The sequence below is a fragment of the Pangasianodon hypophthalmus genome, chromosome 22 (genome assembly GCF_027358585.1).
Source record: "Pangasianodon hypophthalmus isolate fPanHyp1 chromosome 22, fPanHyp1.pri, whole genome shotgun sequence".
In the NCBI taxonomy this organism is placed as follows: Eukaryota; Metazoa; Chordata; class Actinopteri; order Siluriformes; family Pangasiidae; genus Pangasianodon; species Pangasianodon hypophthalmus.
This window is the reverse complement of record NC_069731.1, coordinates 17,826,492-17,844,540: the sequence shown is the minus strand read 5'-3', so window position 1 is coordinate 17,844,540 and position 18,049 is coordinate 17,826,492. Positions and strand designations below refer to the sequence as shown.

Genomic DNA, 18,049 nt, shown 5'->3' with positions numbered 1-18,049 from the left:
GGGCAAGTGAATGTACCTCTATGATGTATAACACCACGTTCTTGTAAAAACAGTACAGGATGCATTTAGTGACTCGGTTGTAGCTCCAGGCTCCATGGACCAGCAGGAGCTTCTCAAGGTATGAGAACTGGAGAGAAAGAGAGAGAGAAAGAGACAGAGAGAGAGAGAGAGAGAGAGAGAGAGAGAGAGAGAGACTGAATCTCTGGATTCTGTACCCACAGGAACACGTGTAAGCTATTAGTACAGAAGCACCCGGATACAACAACACTGTAGGCAAGAATCTGGAGAGACTGTGTGTGTGTGTGTGTCTGTGTCTGTGTGTGTGTGTGTGACCTGTGGTTATTTTTTGTGGTGCCTTAATTGTGTGCAAGACAGAAAGTTAAGCTGCAGAGCATTCTTTTCACCAGATGAAGCAAAACTCTGTTATACTCAGCCCTATTGTGCTCAGCCCTGTTATACTAAACCCTATTATACTCAGCCCTGTTATACTAAACCCTATTATACTCAGCCCTGATATACTAAACCCTATTATACTCAGCCCTGTTATACTAAACCCTATTATACTCAGCCCTGATATACTAAACCCTATTATACTCAGCCCTGTTATACTAAACCCTATTATACTCAGCCCTGATATACTGTTACACTCAGTACTGTTATACTCAGTACTGTTATACTCAGTACTGTTATACTCAGCCCTGTTATACTCAGCTCTGTTATACTAAACCCTATTATACTCAGCCCTGTTATACTAAACCCTATTATACTCAGCCCTGATATACTAAACCCTATTATACTCAGCCCTGTTATACTAAACCCTATTATACTCAGCCCTGATATACTAAACCCTATTATACTCAGCCCTGATATACTGTTACACTCAGTACTGTTATACTCAGTACTGTTATACTCAGCCCTGTTATACTCAGCTCTGTTACACTCAGCCCTGTTATACTCAGCCCTGTTATACTAAACCCTATTATACTCAGCTCTGTTATACTAAACCCTATTATACTCAGCCTTGATATACTGTTACACTCAGTACTGTTATACTCAGTACTGTTATACTCAGCCCTGTTATACTCAGCTCTGTTACACTCAGCCCTGTTATACTCAGCCCTGTTATACTAAACCCTATTATACTCAGCTCTGTTATACTAAACCCTATTATACTCAGCCCTGATATACTGTTACACTCAGTACTGTTATACTCAGCTCTGTGATACTCAGCTCTGTTATAATGTTACACTCAGCCCTGATATACTGTTACACTCAGTACTGTTATACTCAGCTCTGTTATAATGTTACACTCAGCCCTGTTATACTCAGCTCTGTTATACTCAGCTCTGTTATACTCAGTACTGTTATACTCAGCTCTGTTATAATGTTATTATACTCTTATTATACTCTATTATACTCAGCCCTGATATACTGTTACACTCAGTACTGTTATACTCAGCTCTGTGATACTCAGCTCTGTTATAATGTTACACTCAGCCCTGATATACTGTTACACTCAGTACTGTTATACTCAGCTCTGTTATAATGTTACACTCAGCCCTGTTATACTCAGCTCTGTTATACTCAGCTCTGTTATACTCAGTACTGTTATACTCAGCTCTGTTATAATGTTACACTCAGCCCTGTTATACTCAGTACTGTTATACTCAGCTCTGTTATACTCAGCTCTGTGATACTCAGCTCTGTTATAATGTTACACTCAGCCCTGATATACTGTTACACTCAGTACTGTTATACTCAGCTCTGTTATAATGTTACACTCAGCCCTGTTATACTCAGTACTGTTATACTCAGCTCTGTTATACTCAGCTCTGTTATACTCAGCTCTGTGATACTCAGCTCTGTTATAATGTTACACTCAGCCCTGATATACTGTTACACTCAGTACTGTTATACTCAGCTCTGTTATACTCAGCTCTGTGATACTCAGCTCTGTTATAATGTTACACTCAGCCCTGATATACTGTTACACTCAGTACTGTTATACTCAGCTCTGTTATAATGTTCCACTCAGCCCTGATATACTGTTACACTCAGCTCTGTTATACTCAGCTCTGTTATACTCAGCTCTGTTATAATGTTCCACTCAGCCCTGATATACTGTTATACTCAGTACTGTTATACTCAGCTCTGTTATACTCAGCTCTGTTATACTCAGCTCTGTGATACTCAGCTCTGTTATAATGTTACACTCAGCCCTGATATACTGTTACACTCAGTACTGTTATACTCAGCTCTGTTATAATGTTACACTCAGCCCTGTTATACTCAGTACTGTTATACTCAGCTCTGTTATACTCAGCTCTGTTATACTCAGCTCTGTGATACTCAGCTCTGTTATAATGTTACACTCAGCCCTGATATACTGTTACACTCAGTACTGTTATACTCAGCTCTGTTATAATGTTCCACTCAGCCCTGATATACTGTTACACTCAGCTCTGTTATACTCAGCTCTGTTATACTCAGCTCTGTTATAATGTTCCACTCAGCCCTGATATACTGTTACACTCAGTACTGTTATACTCAGCTCTGTTATACTCAGCTCTGTGATACTCAGCTCTGTTATAATGTTACACTCAGCCCTGATATACTGTTACACTCAGTACTGTTATACTCAGCTCTGTTATAATGTTCCACTCAGCCCTGATATACTGTTACACTCAGCTCTGTTATACTCAGCTCTGTTATACTCAGCTCTGTTATAATGTTCCACTCAGCCCTGATATACTGTTATACTCAGTACTGTTATACTCAGCTCTGTTATACTCAGCTCTGTTATACTCAGCTCTGTGATACTCAGCTCTGTTATAATGTTACACTCAGCCCTGATATACTGTTACACTCAGTACTGTTATACTCAGCTCTGTTATAATGTTCCACTCAGCCCTGATATACTGTTACACTCAGTACTGTTATACTCAGCTCTGTTATAATGTTACACTCAGCCCTGTTATACTCAGCTCTGTTATACTCAGCTCTGTTATACTCAGTACTGTTATACTCAGCTCTGTTATACTCAGTACTGTTATACTCAGCTCTGTTATACTCAGTACTGTTATACTCAGTACTGTTATACTCAGCTCTGTTATAATGTTACACTCAGCCCTGTTATACTCAGTACTGTTATACTCAGCTCTGTGATACTCAGCTCTGTTATACTCAGCTCTGTGATACTCAGCTCTGTTATAATGTTACACTCAGCCCTGATATACTCAGTACTGTTATACTCAGCTCTGTGATACTCAGCTCTGTTATAATGTTACACTCAGCCCTGATATACTGTTACACTCAGTACTGTTATACTCAGCTCTGTTATAATGTTACACTCAGCCCTGTTATACTCAGTACTGTTATACTCAGCTCTGTTGCTGAGTATAACACCTACACTCGGTATACGTTACTCAGTGAAATATTATTTGAATGTATGAATGACGCAAAGCCCAAACATTACTGGTAAAGCTAATTTAATGTCCCACGGATTGAGTGTGTGTGTGTGAGTGTGTGTGTGTGTGTGTGAGAGAGAGAGACCTGTGCTATGGAGTAATCTGACGAGTTGGTGGCCTGCATGCCCTCGTTACCACTGATTCCGACACCGACGTGTGCCGTCTGGATCATACCCACGTCATTGGCTCCGTCTCCGATGGCCAGTGTAATCGCTTTCACATGCTTCTTCACCATATCTACAATCTCTGATTTCTGCAGAGGAGACACCCTACAAACACACACACATATATACATGTTAGATTAGATGCATCATGAGTGTTAGTGCAGATTTCCATATGTAAATATGTCAACGGTATAATCAGGATAAATTCAGTAGAACAAAAGAAAATATTTTTTTACAGCTAGTCACTAAATGTGTACTTAAGTGTGTCGAGACTGTCCGCTCTCTATTCATGCTCTCTTTTCAGGGCCTGATAGTGTTTTAGTTTCATGGCCCCTGATGTTTTTTATAGACATTTCAATCCTTCCTGATGAGTCTGATTCAAGTCTTTTGGTGGTCAAATTAGCTAAGGCACGTTCGGTGTCTCATCTCCCCTGATATTTTACTCATCATGTTCCACATTCAGTGAACTTTCTACTCTAGTTGTGCCTTTTGGCTTTCCATTTTGCTTGCACAGTCGATGCTTCCTGTCTTTGTCATTAGTTTTCTCGTTATTGTCATAGTTAGTCACACCTGATGCTTGTTTCTCCTGGCTAATTTGTCTATTCGAACTACTTGTTTCCCTTTGTTTTGGTGAAGTATTTTATTGGCTTCTGTATTTAGTACTTGCCATAGATTCTAGATTTTTTCATCCTCGTCTATCTGAATTTTGAGTTTTTTTTTGCTCGTTCAAGTTCTAACCTCAGCACTGGACTTTAATTATGATGATTGGATTTCCCTGAATAAACACACTTTGCAATTGTAGCAGAAAGCGGAAAAAAGTGATACAGATGATAAAATAGTTTCATAATGAACATAAAATTGTGCATACAGTTTGTTTTAAAATGAAATGATGTAGCTTAATGATGTTGTTTTAATGAACTTGGGCATGTATTTATGGAAAAGATGTTGGGTGAGATAGACTAGCTGTGAGACACTGGCCTCAGAGCTTCAGTGCAAAATTAAAGAAGCACAAACGTGTTTTGAGGTAAGGAGGACAGTGTGTACTTCTGATTTCCTTTAAACATTTTTAACTGGGTTAGGGAGAATAATGAGGCTCAGGATCAGCTGTTTTAGGGCTGAGCTGTTGTGTTTTTCTGCTTCACGTCTCTCGGACGTGCTGGTCCATCAATTTCTCCTCTTCACATCTTCTCCTCGGCTCATTTACTGACACACCTGTATGAAGTCTATGACGCATAAAGATAGATACTTCCTGTAGTCAGACTCACTACTGGGTGGCCTTCTTTCTTTCTTTTTTCTGTTTCTTCTCTCTCTCTCTCTCTGTCTCTCTCTCTAGGAAAGCCCCAGTAGAAAACACAAGCTTAACAATTTGCATTGATTCCTCCTTGTGCTAAAGAAGTGTGTACGTGCATTTGGGTAGGATCAGCAGCTCTTTATAAACCTACAACCCAAATCTCTGAAAATCTCCTGTCCTTTGAACTTCTCTCTCTCTCTCTCTCTCACACACACACACATGGACACACACAGGGCTTCTTGGAGCAGTGGAAGATGAAAGATGTTCTTCATGGTGGGATTGAGCAGAAAATAAGGAGCAGAAAGTGGCTCTGTAAACAAACAGTGTGAAGTCAGGAACTGGGAGCGCACACGCACACACACAATTCATTCTTAATTCATACATTACACTCTCTCTCTCATGCACATCTCCTCTTACAAAAATATTCATCTTGGTGTTGTGGACTGTTTGATATTTTTAGCTACTGGTTACAGATGTTGTTCTACATAAACACAGCAATGCAGCGGCGCTTTAGTCCTTTAGTCTGTCCAGCTGTCTAACTCTGCTTGAAAAGATCCGTTTGTGACAATACCACTGTCAACACCACTAGCTGAGACTTTTTAAGCATGTCTAAACCATGATACTATGAATGTCCTGTAACAATAGATGTTTCCTACTACAGGTCATTAATATTACAATATTACAGTTATGTTGTTTTACCCAAAAATGTTAAAATCACTTCTATATTTGTCATTCCATTACACCACAAGTCGTCACAGATTTTAAGCATGTTTAAGCATATTTGGTATGTGTATATAATATAGAACTTTGTTGTTATGGTATATATAAAGTTATGGAAAAGGGTCCAAAAGTTTGAATATATACACATATATATACAGTTAGGTCTGGAAGTATTTGGACAGTGAAGGAGTGTTTCTGATTTTGCCTTTAAACACCACCACAATGGATTTGAAATAAAACAATCAAGATGTGATCAAAGTGTAGACTTTCAGCTTTATTTTAAGAGGTTCCACAAAAATATGGCATTCACCATTTAGGAATTACAGCCATTTAAAGCAAAGTACTTCCATTTTCAGGGGCTCAAAGGTATTTGGACAATTGACTGACAAGAAGTTAATTGACCAACGAGGTCCATTCTCTCGTTACTTCAAGACAAATGAAGCAGATAAAAAGTCAGATAAAATCACAAAAACTCTGTCATTGTCCAAATACTTCCAGACCTGATATATATATATAGTTTTCACAAATAAGTTTTTTAGTAATAAACATGACTGTGAAGTAGCACAGTCAAATCGAGGTGTGTCTCTTGTAGAGAGTGTAAGAGAGAGTAAGAGAGTCAGTCAGGATAGCTGTCACCTCTGAATATGTATGTATGTGTATGTGTGTGTGTGTGTGTGTGTGTGTGTGTGTATGTGTGTGTGTGTGTTTATGAGCTCAACAGTCTTTTGGACAGTCAGGAGGGGAGGGTCGATGAGGGAGGAAGGTGGTTCAGCCGGTTTGTAAGGCCTGGGAGACTCTACACTCCGGATATAGGATTTACACAATTATTCCCCCCTCCGAAAACACACACACACAAACACACACACACGCACTCACTGACACCACAGCATTTTTTTTCATCATAAGTGCACCAGGGCTATAAAATTCCACAACATGGGATTATTATTAGCTGACTGTAAAGAAAAACAGTGCATGTGACTGTGTGTGTGTGTGTGTGTGTGTGTGTGGGTGTGTGTGTTCTGGGGTAATCACAGCAAATGAGTCAGTAGGTTGACATTTGCACACAACTCAGGGGATTATATTACCCTCAGCACAGAGCTCTGTGTTGTGCATGCCAAGCTTCAAGCTTTCATTAGCGCTATTTATTTACTTACCTGAGGCGGGACGGGAACCCTTACTTTCACACACACATACACACACACACACACACACACACGCACAATGTAATATTGGTAATATCACTATTCTTACCCAGAATAAATCTCTATTTTTACTGCATTTTTCTTTGCCAAACTGACAAAAAATGTGGTGATTATTACCAGATCACTGGTTCGGCTGTGACTAGCTGGCTACTTTGTGAGCAGAAAGAGACCAACGGTCTCACTGATTAATCTTGTACTCAGTTTGTGTGTAAATATTTTTACAATCTAAACCAAACTAAAATGAATATTTCCGCCATATCTACAAATGTTTTGCTAATGCTGATTTCTTCATACTAGTGTATGTTGACAAATGCTAATCGGATGTAAACAACTGAGTACGTTCAAGGCACAGCTGTACATTTAGTGACACCCACGAAACCGCTTAAAAGGCAAAAAGCTCACAGTGAGCTGAAATCAACAAAATGATGACTAAAGTAATCCTCCAGTAATGCAGCTCAGCCACTGCAGTGTGTCAGCTACCATGGATACACACTAACTCTAACTCCCTTTGCTAGGGCGCCATCACCTTTGTCCTAATTGAATGGGTAGTCTTTAATATAAAAAAATAGATCTTTCAACTGTGAAAACTAGTCACTGCTAGTTTGCTCGTGTGTGTGCTTTAGCAACATTTCTGTCGTATCACCCAAGCTTTCGTAAGATCCCTTAGACTGTGCGTGTGTGTGTGTGTGTGTGTGTGTATATACCTGCAGCAGATGACAGCCTTGCAGGACAGGGCCAAGTCGAGAAAAGCCTGACGCACTTCAAATGACAAAGCATATTTGAGCGTTTGGCCATCGATGATGAGCGCTAAATCATTCTCCTTCCCCAGAGAGTCACCCAGAGAAGAGCAGTGAGCGATCAGCGTGGCCCGCGTTGCCTACAGGACACGAAAGACACATCAGTGTATACACACACACTCTCACAAACACACACATACACACATCTGAGATTCAGTAACTATTTCTCATATTTATATTGTTAAAATACACTCAAATATATTGATATTAAATTGTATGAGTGTATATGTCTCACTCCTTTACTATGTGTGTGTGTGTGTGTGTGTGTGTTTATATATTTATCATATTGTACCTGGAAGTCATTTAACGATGGCGCTGTAGATAACAAGACGAACGGCTAATAGGGAAAACAAACTTCCTACAGACTGTAATGAAAACAGTATGGCACACGCCTCACTCCTCCCTCACACACACTTCCACACATATGCACTTGACTGACCACCTGAACACTTTCCATCACAGTGCGTGCCATGGCAACTGTCGAGTCATTTCCAGCATCCATGACCATAGTTAGCATACCACCCTTTGGCTCCGCCCACATCTGGAGCCTACAGTGGCTATCTGATCTCAGTACAGATCCCAATCTTACATCAGACTTGCTAAATGAAGCTCCAGTCTCTATCCTCAGATCACCCTGGATGAAGTGCACGCTTCCTGAACACCTGTGTCTGTGTGTGTCTGTGTGTGTTGAGTATTTAGTTGTTTATCTGTTTAATCAGGAATTCCAGCTCACAGCCACCTTTCCAGTGAAAAGGGAGGGCAAAACATAAAACACAGACGGATGAACAGATATGACAGTGCTGAAAGATCAGCCAAGTGTACAGGATTTAAGTGTGTGTGTGTGTGTGTGTGTGTGTATGGCTGGATGGTGAAAGAGTAACTGTCACTGCTATTGTATTATAGAATGTCTTAAGCCATAAGCCTTTCCACTTCCTCTTTCATACTCTCTCATTCTGACGTGGTCGTGTCTTCAATCATTTCAGTAAAAGCAAGTTTCCCTACCTAGTGGACTATTTTCAGTTCACCAGCTTTCAGAACTTAACGAAGGCTCCTATGGAATCAACGGTTTTGATTTAAGAATGTGTTACTTACAGCTTTATAATAACTGAAACAATCTCACAGAAAATGTAAAGACCAAATGCAATGAAATTTCAAAATGCTCTTAAACATTTAACTGCTTAAAAGTGAAGTTATAACAATATAAACACACACAATTCTGCTCAATTCAATCACTGTCTTTTTAGTTTGTAATAAAAAAGGTATATACTTGAGTCTACTTGGTGTTCTCAGCCATGTAATACACATAAACCATTATTTTTTTGTTATGTTCTACATATATTTCCACATTTTTTGTAATAGTAAGAAATAAAAAACTATCAACTATTGCACCTTTAATTAGCTATTATATTGTTGTGATGTCATATACATAATTTTCATAGTAATGTGAATGTTTGTGTTAATTCCCACTATTTCACTGGAAGGGTGTGCAAACTTTTGCACTCAACAGGCACAGGTGAGGAAATAAATGCACTGTCCCCTTAAGTTCTATGAAGAACTGGTAATGGTTATAGATTTGACCTTTTTTCTATTTCATCTGTCTATAGCAGTATAACATTACAGCCCCATTAATATTCAAATATATTCAAATGTATGCGCATAATATATGTTTTAAATAAAAGTCAAATGCCATGTTTTAGATGAATTTGGTATGCAGATGTTTAAGAAGTGTAAGAAATGTTTGAGGATGTGTAGGTGGATTTAAGTCGTAAAGTGGTGTGTGTGTGTGTGTGTGAAAGTGAAAACAGTGCGTAGTGTTTAGCTGGTGCTAAAGAAGACAGCTATAATCCATCACAATGTCATTACTATGAACACATTATGGTGTTTCACACATCCTCACACACTACACACACAACACACACACATCTCCTCAGTCTTGCGTATCCGAGCTCTCCATTTTTGGACACAGCTAGCGAGTGTGTTTCATGATCCAAGTTAAATGTTATTTTCAGCAGCTTTGGGGCTGGGAACGGACTAAAATACATGTTCACACAAACGTAACACACAGGGGAAAACAATAAAGCGCACACACACACACACACACACACTGGTACAGTGGCTGGTGGATGTGTTCTCAACCTCTTCGCATCTTATCAGCTTTATATTTAGAGTGATGAGGGAAAAAATTTCACACACACTCACACACACACACAACTGAAGTTTATATGCACCAGACCTCCTGGATACATACACACTTATGAACACACTCACACACACACACAAAACTGAAGCTTATGCGCACTGGACCTACTGGATACATATACACTTATAAACACACTCACACACACACACACACACACTTGTGACAAGTTAATGCCAGCTGCTGTGACATATCACCAGTCGCCTTCTTCATTCAAAGCCAGTGTTGGATAACACTCATGCCCTTTTCCACACAAAGAAGTGGCAGGTCTTATACACACACACACACACACACACACACACACTAATACAGTGGTGGGGTATTTCCACTGGCATGAGTACTAATACAGCTAAATAATGCTTCCTTCATTCATCTTCAGTAAGCAATTTATCCTGATCACAGTGTCAGTCGATTCGGAATAAAACTCTTCGGGACGTGCTGTTATAGAAAATACATATCACTACAATATTCCCTACATATCACAAACGCATGATGGGAGTGGAAAGTGCGTGTGTGTGTGTGTGTGTGTGTGTGTGTATGGTAGGGGTGGTTGTCAGAAAATTAAAGTCTGCCACAAAAAAAAGTCAGAAAGAACCAGAACAAATTTGTTTGGACAAGAGCAACTGTGTGTTACAAGGACAGCAGCTGTGTGACGGGCTGGTCGGCTCTGTGTCTGTGTGTGTGTGTGTGTGTGTGTGTGTGTGTGTGTGTGTGTGTGGGTGGGTGGGAGAAAGACAGCAGAGTGACAGATGGAACCTGTCGCACAGTCTTCATCATGGCTGCCATGTTTACCCAGGAGGCTTTGCTGCCAGAATGTGTTTTGACGAGATGGAGCAGAAAAAGCAGATCACATTACTGCTCACTCATCACTACACACACACACACACACACACACACACAGTGAGTACTCCTGTAAATATGGATTTACTGACATGGTGTAATAGGAAAGAAAACTGACCAATCACAGGATAATATAATGACGACATCATCAAATGCATTCTATCATATAGAGAGAGAATGAAGCAGCTGTTGCACATGCACACACACAGATGCATCTATTAAAATGTGTGTGTGTGTGCGTGTGTGTGTGTGCGTGTATGTGTGTAATAACCTTTACTCCCACCAACGCTGCTCTCTGTAACTCTGTAATGTAATGATTGTTTCTGCTAATACACTGTACACAATGAAATCTGTGTGTACATGTCCTGTAGGAATACACACAATTGTGTGTATGTGTGTGTGTTTGATAGTGAGAGCTCCGTCTCAGTGTCTTTCATCACGCTCTCCCAGATGACACCAGACACTTTAATTACCTTCACCTGCACAAAGAAACCAAGGCACACACCCACCTCTGTACGCCACACCCTGCTTCTTAACACACACACACTCACACACACATACACACACACACAGACACACTGAGCGATCATACAACACTCACATCCAGAGAGTCTTCGTTGACGATGATGAGGGACATGCCGTGTGAAATCAGTCTGCAGGAATAACCTAAAAAAAAAGAGATTATATTACTACATGTTAATGTAGATCTGTTGATCGCCACGTTACTTTAACTCTTTACACAATTAAAGGAGATGTTCAGCCAAACATAAAACCAAAAAACCTTAAAAAAGTATCCAATCATAGTTCGAGGGGCGAGGTGCGTGATGCAGCATGACGCAAAGTGCATTATTTTCTTATATCCGCTTGTGCCACATTCTTATACCAAATTCTGCTTATACCACAGTGATTTACCAAAAATTACAACATTTAATTTATTTATGAATGACACATCATACATTTGAACCATTTATAGTTAGACTGTGGAATGTCTGAGAGACATTAGTGGGATAAACAGTCATACCTGTGTATTATGAATCTTAGATTATGTGGTGTATCTGCTGTACAAGTCCCTGTGTACAAGCTGTTACTATAGAAACGACAACGTTTCAGAAAGAGCACATTAATATTAACCTATTGTTCAGGTTACTGTCCAAGCTTTGCTGTTATACGAAAATAATGCACACCTTCTGACCAAACAGATTCAACAATTCAACTGCACTGTGGTATAAGTATGCAGTAACACACTACGGGATGTGCTGTTAATCAACAGCACAACAACAATCAGTGTGTGATAATAATTAACAGCGGGGTAGAGAGAAGCAGAGCTACTGTTATGACCACAATGTTGATTATTATCCTATAACAGCACGTCCCGAAGTGTTTTACTGAATATATTACAACCCGAACATGAAGTCGAATCTAAAATGGTGGAATCCATTAAAAGCATTTAAAATATTTTTTTTAATTAATTTTAAAAATATTTAAATTAGATTTTAGAATGTTTCACTTTAAACCATTTCTTAGTCAAGTTTAACCAAAAATGGTAAAATATCTGATGGTTTTTCTTTATCATATGTGGTTTTTGGGATCTCTGAGTATCTTTATGAATATAGCACACTCTTTCTCTCTCTCTCTCTCTCACACATACACACACACACACACACACACACACACACACACCGATATTGATGGCGGTCTCCTGTTTGTCTCCGGTCAGCACCCAGATCTTGATGTCGGCCCTCATGAGAGTGGCGATGGTCTCAGGGACTCCCGCCTGCAGACGGTCCTCTATAGCTGTGGCTCCGAGCAGCAACAAGTCCTGTGGGAGACAGAAGAGAAAAAGAAAAAGAGAAAGATATAATAAGTGACAGAAAAAATACACAGTAGTTTGAATCTATAGACTGAGTTTCTGTATTACACAACAGTATGCAACAGAAAGTAGTTCCGGCTGTAATTCAAATCACGTTCATATTAATGCGCTGGTTCTAATACGTTATCGTTTCTATATAAACTCATTCACAGTGACTAAAAAAACATGCTGTTGTTTAACAAAGACATATAACCACTGATATGAAGATTTTTTAATGAGATGTTTATTTAACATTTATGGAAGGAGTCTCCAGTGTCAGCACTTTGAACAGTCAGTAAGTTTTCCGCTACAGGAAAGTCTTCAGGACAGTAGAGTTTATGCTTTTCCAGTTTCTCAGTAACATAATAAGCTGCATTCTTTTTTTTTTTTTGCCTTATTAACTCCAAGAGAGAAAAAAACAGAGAACGACTAATCATAGCTGCTATAACATAAGTGAGAACCGAACAAACTTGTTTCCACAACATTAAATGTAACGATAAACTAATAAAAATTTCATGTGTTGTTCTTTAATGAATTAAATTTTGTAATATTGACAAATTGCTGCGTTATTGGGGTGGTAACAGTAACGCTGCTTCATCACACCACCGCACTGTTGATTATTTTCCTATAACAGCACGACATATAATAGTGTTTTATTCCTCACTTAATCCAATATCAGTGTCTTGTCTATTCTGCTTTGCCATCATTCTTTGTCCTTGGTGTGTATGTGTGTGTGTGTGTGTGTGTGTGCGTGTGTGCGTGAGAAACAGAGCAAGGGAGACAGTGTGTGTGTTGGTAACATGGTGGTGTTGTTGACTCTAGCTTTATGAGGCTCTTGGCAGACTGGTGCAGGTAATTATCCCCACTGTGGTCTAAACCCCCCACCCTTCAGCTGCTCATCTGGGAAGAAGTCCTAATGTATATATATATGTATATACACACACACACGCACACACACACACACATATTCCAATAACCTCTACCTCTATCTCGAATGCTATATATGTGTATGTGTATGAATAAATGATCAGGGATCTCAGGGAGAGTGTGTGTTGTAATGAAGTAGAGTAAGTGTCTTTTCAGTAGGCTGGAGTGAGCGCACTTCCTCCCTCCCTACACCCATCACCCTACTCTTATAGATATGTAACACCACAACGCCCTCTGCTGGCCACATGCCGCATCACAGAGATAAAAGCTTCACTGTATGGATCGAGCTTCTAGATCAGAGGATGTCAGCTGACAGATTCAGACCCAGCTGATTATTACACAGGACCAAACTCGAGAAATATTTTTTCAGAGCTGATAAAAAAATTGGCCGTAGTTCAGCAACTAATCCAATCACATGCATTTGAAGGCAGCTCATTGGACCAGGGACTAGGTACAGGGCAAGAGACCAGTCCATTAGTCCAGGAAAGAAAGGCTTTTCACATAATTTCATAGATCTTTCATTTTATTTACTTCCTCAAATCATCTTTTTCATCTTTTATTTTACCTTCTCTAATTTTGTCTATTTATGTCTAGGTCTACACAAATGTAATCTGCATTTACCACCCAAAAAAATAATGGGCTGACATTAGAGTTAAATCACGTGCTGTGATGTCACCATGAACTAGGGGTTTGGCTTATTTGATTGAAAGCATCATGCTTTCATGTGCACCAGCAACTTTAAAGAGAAAACTGTATACCTACAAAATGTACCTGAATGATAGGTACCCGACAGTGTTTGGACCCCAGTGATCGCTACTTGTGTCTGTTTTGATTGTGATTGTTTTTCATAAGGGGGCTTTTTCTCTGCAAGTGCTGATGGTCAGATACCTTCTCCAGCAGCTCGTAGCATTCCTCCAGTTTCTGTGCTCGGTCTTTCAGGACTGTGCTTACACGATTATACTCCTTCAGCCACTCATGATACGCGCTCTCCTCCAGATCCACGTACGCAAAGCACAGAGTCCGTAAACCTGCCAGCACACACAAACACGTATACCGTATGTATTACACACAAGCAGTGTCAAGTCAAAGATGGAGGAAGAGGGATGTAGAAAGAACTTCACACCTTCAGTGGCAAACTGTTCGAGGTGAGCTACGGTCAGGTCTTTATACTGGGATGCTTCGTTCAATCGCTCAAAGATCACGTTATCCTGAAACGTGAGTATGACATCATCACTCTGAGCTATGCCATGAAATCAGTCCGAGTGTTTCAGGGTGTGTGTTTGATAACTCACCGCTCCCTTGCAATACAGTCGCAGTTTTCCTGCTGGAGTTCGTACCACTACTGACATGCGCTTTCGGTTGCTGCAACAGAGGAAACAGTGTGTAAAGAGGCGAAAGAGGCATGGCCTCTGTGATTGTCAGTCCTAGTGATGAAGGCGTGGCCTCGATGCCTGTCAGTCACAGTGATGGAGGTGTGGCCTCTGGGCCTGACAGTTCCATTAAAGGAGGTGTGGCATCTGTCAGACCTAGTGATTGAGGCGTGGCCTTTTTGCCTGTCAGTCCCAGTAAAGGAGGCGTGGCCTTTGTACATTTGTTGAATCCATTGCCTCAGAACAGCTTTAAAGTAGTTTACTATATGTAGTTTTTATATACTATGCAAACTCTTACTGTTTATGCTATTTTATAAATTGTGTATGATGAATTGGTTTGCTGTGTCCTTACCTGGAAAATTCAAGCACATTAAGCAGCTCATAAGTCAACTCTTTTCCACGCTGTTTCAAACACAAAACACACAAATGTCACAAATATGACAAAAAGCATTTTTCAATATAAACATATACAGTACGCTCACACACTCATTCATTTCAGGTGTGAGAATACACTGACCGCTTCTATGATCACGGAATGTGGAGTTCTTGCCGTAAACACAAAGCCCAGGCTTTTGGCACCTTTAACCAGTGCTCCCTCATCTAAACACAACATGAACATATAATCAATAAAACACACAAAGCAGCAGGAGTTACAGACAAAGTCCAGCATGATCAGAAATCCTGTCTGGAGTAATAATGTCTTCATGGTGTAAGGGACTGGGTATCTGTTTAGGGCTTGACCGATATATCATTAATAAATTCGACTGACTGGTTGATATCAGTGGAAATCATGCAAATGAATCAGTGATCTTTAAATTTTATGTAGGAAACCACCAAACATGCTGTAGAACACTAAGAGATGCTAAGAACTCACAGATTCGTGTGTGTATGTGTGTGTGAACAGTTTATTCATTGGGTAATGAATAAATTAATTTAATTGGGACAGCTGTAAATTGATAAAGTACTTTACACAAACTCTAAGTATTATATGTATATGTCTATAATATAGAAATGTCTTGTGTTTATATGTATATTACCGTTTTCTACTGTGTATATTCATATCAGTGAAATCAATTCCTGAAACAAAGAGACTAGCAACAGCCACTGCATGGCAATATTACTAACACTGTGTGGTCATGCACTTCTGATGATGCTCCCATGCAGAAAAAAATCCACGCAGAATGTCAGGACAAAAATGGGTATAAAAAAGTCAGAGTAACTGACAGCTGCTCAAATGGCAGAGGGGTCTGTCCAGTAGAAGCAGGATTTTCTCAGCAAGAAAATAATTTGAGATTTGTGATTACAAAACAGAGTTTATTTTAAATTAGTTATATCTGATGCTGTTAGTTCCTGTTATTATTTATGTTTTAGCAGCTATACACAGTCGTTCCTTCACCAGTCTCTTTCCAATGGTGGAAAACTTAACAGAATATTAGTGAAAACAAAGTGTTGATATCGGTCAGGCTCTAGTAACTGTATTGGGTCATGTGATTAGATGTCTTTATAGGGTGGAGTGTTGTGATTGGATGCCACACCTGGTGAGGAGGCCTGATATATGATCTGGTTTCCATCTCGCTCAGGAACCACAGTGTGACACACAGCCATCATAGTCAAAAACTCACAGATCTGAGGAGAGGTGGGCTACAGAGGGAAAGGACGGAGAGAGGAGTGGATGGTTTATAAGATAAGATGAGATGAAATGAAGTTTTTAGTGCGTGATGATGATGGAGGAACACTCACATGATTCTTCTCTATGTTCTGAATGAGAGCGGGATCATCAAACTCTGTGGAGCTGTGGTTGCTGGAGGGAAGGTGACTGAGACAAACAGAGAAAGAGAGATTCAGTGACATGCAGTATGTAAAACATTATGCTTTTAGACTGGCTCAGAATCAGCTGCGTTACAGAGACAGAATGGCTCCTGACCTGAAATCCTCCATGGATCGATCGGAGTCAAGATCTGGGAAATGCCTGCGGACAGACTAATAAATCAATGATTTCCAGACACACACAAATATAAATTCACACACCAACAGGTCAATACGCTATTAGCTAAGAAAGCCTGAACAATGGATGCTCACACAAATCCAGTGATCAGGGATGGTAAATATAGATGTAAAAAAAAAAGCTGTAAATTTACCCGTATGTGATCCCGGCGATGGTGCATTTCTTAAAATGCATGACGTTACAGGTCAGAGTGCCAGTCTTATCGGAAAACAGATACTTCACCTGAAAGAGAGAGAGAGAGAGAAGAGAAACAGAAAGAGAGAGAATGCAAGTTAAAAAGCTTTGTGATAGGAAGTGTTTGGTGAATGAGTGGTTCAGAGATTGGAAGGCGAGGCTTCACCTCACCTGGCCGAGCTCTTCATTCAGATTGGACGTGCGTGCCATGGCGGGTGTGTCCGTCTCAGCGTAGTACATCTCCCTGTCCTAGAAGGACATATTACAAATCAGATTACAGCTGCACGATGAAAATAAGGAGCCACGGTGCAAATCTAAAAATAAAAAATGATTCTTTATGCATTTTGCTGCCTCGATTTTTTAATTCTACAGCCTGCATTATGATTTCTTTTGCATAAACTTCAATAAAGTTACGCTTAACACATTTTGCGCATTCTGAAGTTTTTCATAATGCACCTAAAAGTAAGATATTATTTCCCCATCCCTAATTACATTAGTAATTAGTTGATGGTTAACCTTTCAAATGTTAATTATAAACCCAAATGTATTTAAATATATATAAACTTAGGAACATGCTAAAATACTACTTCAGAATGATAAACAGTTTGAACATTTTTATTTAAATACACACATTAAAATGCTTACCCAGTTAATAAAAAGGGCCTGTGTGAACTTGACTACTTCCAGTGTGACTAGCAGGCTTATGGGAATCAGGTTATTGTACAGAATGATGAAGGTCAGCAGATTGTACCAGAAGTTCAGGGAGATGTCACCTATAGAATAGCACACACACATTACATACTTATAGAAATGTGTTTGTGCTGTGTGTGCATGTGGGTTGGGTGTTGAGGGGTGTGTGTACCTGTGCGGGAGAGGTACCAACACTCCACGTCCTTGTACTGCTTGTTCCAGATGGCCGCACCAATAGAGCTCACCAGTGCCATCACAAGGAGGATCCCAAACAGCACCAGGATCTGTACGTTCGTCACTCGCTCCACGTTGGAGCGCTTCAGAGGAGCTTTAGTGGAGTTCTATGAGACAGAATA

At 39.9% G+C, this 18,049-nt stretch overlaps 1 protein-coding gene across 5 annotated transcripts in view; it reads right to left on the bottom strand.

Moving 5' to 3' along the window:
- atp8a2 (ATPase phospholipid transporting 8A2) overlaps positions 1 to 18,049 on the bottom strand; it is a 62,997-nt gene that overhangs the window by 18,591 nt on the left and 26,357 nt on the right. For all 5 annotated transcript variants that reach the window (XM_034298181.2, XM_034298182.2, XM_034298184.2 and 2 more), the window contains 17 exons: positions 17,866 to 18,034; positions 17,649 to 17,776; positions 17,175 to 17,252; positions 16,963 to 17,051; positions 16,749 to 16,793; positions 16,565 to 16,640; positions 16,360 to 16,465; positions 15,342 to 15,424; positions 15,177 to 15,226; positions 14,747 to 14,816; positions 14,578 to 14,662; positions 14,343 to 14,482; positions 12,359 to 12,497; positions 11,280 to 11,344; positions 7,549 to 7,721; positions 3,553 to 3,736; positions 17 to 127 (listed from right to left, as the gene is read on the bottom strand). In XM_034298181.2, coding sequence (XP_034154072.1) covers positions 17 to 127; positions 3,553 to 3,736; positions 7,549 to 7,721; positions 11,280 to 11,344; positions 12,359 to 12,497; positions 14,343 to 14,482; positions 14,578 to 14,662; positions 14,747 to 14,816; positions 15,177 to 15,226; positions 15,342 to 15,424; positions 16,360 to 16,465; positions 16,565 to 16,640; positions 16,749 to 16,793; positions 16,963 to 17,051; positions 17,175 to 17,252; positions 17,649 to 17,776; positions 17,866 to 18,034 — 1,791 coding nt within the window. The remainder of the gene's footprint in view (positions 1 to 16; positions 128 to 3,552; positions 3,737 to 7,548; positions 7,722 to 11,279; positions 11,345 to 12,358; positions 12,498 to 14,342; positions 14,483 to 14,577; positions 14,663 to 14,746; positions 14,817 to 15,176; positions 15,227 to 15,341; positions 15,425 to 16,359; positions 16,466 to 16,564; positions 16,641 to 16,748; positions 16,794 to 16,962; positions 17,052 to 17,174; positions 17,253 to 17,648; positions 17,777 to 17,865; positions 18,035 to 18,049) is intronic.